This window comes from Cryptomeria japonica, chromosome 9 (genome assembly GCF_030272615.1).
Source record: "Cryptomeria japonica chromosome 9, Sugi_1.0, whole genome shotgun sequence".
NCBI classification, from domain to species: Eukaryota; Viridiplantae; Streptophyta; class Pinopsida; order Cupressales; family Cupressaceae; genus Cryptomeria; species Cryptomeria japonica.
Window position 1 is genome coordinate 403,227,281 of NC_081413.1, and position 2,549 is coordinate 403,229,829.

At 33.0% G+C, this 2,549-nt stretch overlaps 1 protein-coding gene across 3 annotated transcripts; it reads right to left on the reverse strand.

Moving 5' to 3' along the window:
* Window positions 1–478: 478 nt before the first annotated feature.
* LOC131073631 (ras-related protein Rab7) lies at window positions 479–2,332 on the reverse strand. Of its 3 annotated transcripts, none has more exons than XM_058010125.2 (7): window positions 2,264–2,332; window positions 2,092–2,118; window positions 1,910–2,009; window positions 1,438–1,584; window positions 1,178–1,258; window positions 948–1,096; window positions 479–828 (listed from the first exon to the last, which is right to left on the reverse strand). In XM_058010125.2, the coding sequence occupies exons 1-7, from the start codon at window positions 2,314–2,316 to the stop codon at window positions 768–770; spliced, it is 618 nt and encodes a 205-aa protein (XP_057866108.1). In that variant the 5' UTR covers window positions 2,317–2,332; the 3' UTR covers window positions 479–767. The 3 variants fall into 3 exon arrangements, with proteins under 3 accessions (XP_057866108.1, XP_057866115.1, XP_057866123.1); XM_058010140.1 differs by having other exon boundaries at window positions 763–849; XM_058010132.2 differs by lacking the exon at window positions 2,092–2,118 and having other exon boundaries at window positions 2,264–2,324.
* Between the last annotated feature and the right edge of the window lie 217 nt (window positions 2,333–2,549).

The following is a 2,549-nucleotide window of genomic DNA, read 5'->3' on the forward strand; positions in this document are numbered from 1 at the left end:
TTTCTAAGTCAACCTCTAAAATTATGTACAAGAATTCAAAGATAGTTGGTAGGGGTCTAAAATGATTATGTTTCAAACAATGATTGATGATGTGAAATTCCACTGCAAAATGTCTGTAAAACCTGCACAACACATCAAATTTTATAAAATACATACACAAACAATTTAACATAAGAAAATAATAGGAAAAAATCAACCAAAATTTAAATTTAAATTTTTGAAATGAAACTATCAAATCCACAACCCAAGAATAAATCCATGACTAGAAATATAAATATTCATATCCGATTGCCTAACTATATTTAGATAAATATACAAATAAACATAATAAATATTCAAATAAAATGACTGTATCAAAGCATTTGTATATATAAATAAGGGCAGGGCTAAATATGTGTGATTATGTATGTATAGGAGTGAGTAAAGGTTAGGGAATCAGCCCAATTATAAACAAGATTGTGCAATTTATATACTCGAACTAGACCACTAGATTAAGAGAGAAATTACAATAACAAATGCAGAATATAATATGCATTAACATCCTCAATTAAAAAAGAAAATTGAGATATAACGCATTAGAATATATAATATTCATAATGCCACTTCCAGAGAGCAACCCTCCAGTACTAGAGTAGAGCAACTACTCCAAATACAAATCTAGAGTAGCAGATAATTCGATATTGGAATTATGTGTTTGTTGATCACTTTCTACATCTCAAAATGAAAAATTACAGCTCTTGGCAAGCATAATACTTTATTTTCCACCATTAGCATTGACAAGATGATCTTGTCTGTTCCTCAACAGCTTCAACAGTAGGTGGAAGGTAACTGCATCAACCAGATTAATACCTAACAATCAGCACAGAAATTAAACTTGTTGATGAGAACGATTACCGGCTACATATATTATTAGTACAAACTACAAGCTTTCTGATTTGAAATCTTACATGTCATGAAGATTAGGCTCACTCAAAAGGGCAGTCTGGGCAACACAACGAAATGCTTCTTCTACATTATAGTTTTCCTTAGCAGAAGTTTCAAAGAAGGCAATGTTGCCTTTGGAGGCAAGCCACTCTCTGGCTTTCCTTTCAGAAATCTAACATACAAAGAAATCCATCAGTTCACTTCATACAATTCCTAGAGCTGAAATTATATCTGAAAAAAGTGGAGACTATACCACTCTGCTGCTTCCCCCATTAACATCAACTTTATTTCCCATAACAACAAATGGAAACTTTTTTGGGTCCCCCAAGCATGCCTGGAAAACATAATAAAATTTTTTCAGTCCAATCATCTATCATTTTGATTTGGTGGGCCATTTTAAACAAGTCAAAGTGTGTTGTCTAAGCCCAGCTATTTTTAAATAGCTATTTTTCTAAAAAAAAAATTTAACCCTCAACTGAAAAAAATGATAATAATGATCATATTTTTACATGCCTGACTGATGAATTCATTGTGCCAATTGTGAAGGTTGTCAAATGATTTGGACACATTCACATCATACACCAGAACACAACAATCTGCCCCTCTGTAGAAAGCCACTCCCAGGCTCTGGAATCTCTCCTGTCCAGCTGTATCCCATATCTTTTCAAGGATATTGGAGGTCGTAATAAATAAATATTTTATATTTTTTTGATCAGAAATCAATTTAAAAACATATTTAAAAGTCTGGTTTAAATGGCACACTCTAAGCTTTGATTTGTTTAGCTGGTTCATTTAAAATAACACTCACTGCTTCAATAGAATCTATCTATTATTATAATTTAGATGAACCACCTAAACAAATCAATGCTTAGAATGTGCTGTTTAAACCTAACTATACCCAAATAGAAAAATCACAAAACCATAACCAAAATGCAAATCAAAACTATTCTTGAACATCATTTGAGAAATGTAAAGCTTGACAAACCTGCAAGGTTACCACTCTATCTTCAATCTGAAGCTCCCTTGTCATAAAATCTGCACCAATGGTTGCCTTGTAATGATCACTAAACCTATTGTAGACATATCTGCAGAACATTAAAGATTAAAATGATGCTAATTCACAAAATAAGCAATCTAAAAAAGCATAAATATGCAGATAGTGGATACCGGTCCATCAAAGAAGTTTTCCCAACCCTTCAAGACAAGACAACATGGTTTTCGTCTTAGTGACCAGTTCTCAAAATTTATAACAAGATCAAATAATTTATTCTGTAATGGACTAAATTATTTGGGTAAAGATTAAAATAAGGCATTTGAGATATAGCATAGTAAATCTTACCCAGCATCACCAAGGACTATAACCTTCAACAAGGTGCGCCTTTGTTTTGACATTACTATAATGCTTTCTAGTTGGGCCTTCTCACCCATCTACATTTATATGGGACTTGCTTCCTTCGATTCACGTGAGATTCATCTTCCATTTTCAACTACCTCCTAACTTATTCACGGGATGCTACGGTGTGTCAGCCAGCAGGTCGTCTAAGCTTTTAAGCCGATCACTTTTACTTCCCTGCTTCACTTTCTTGCTTTTATGTTTTGGTCTTCTCATATCACAGACTTATCTA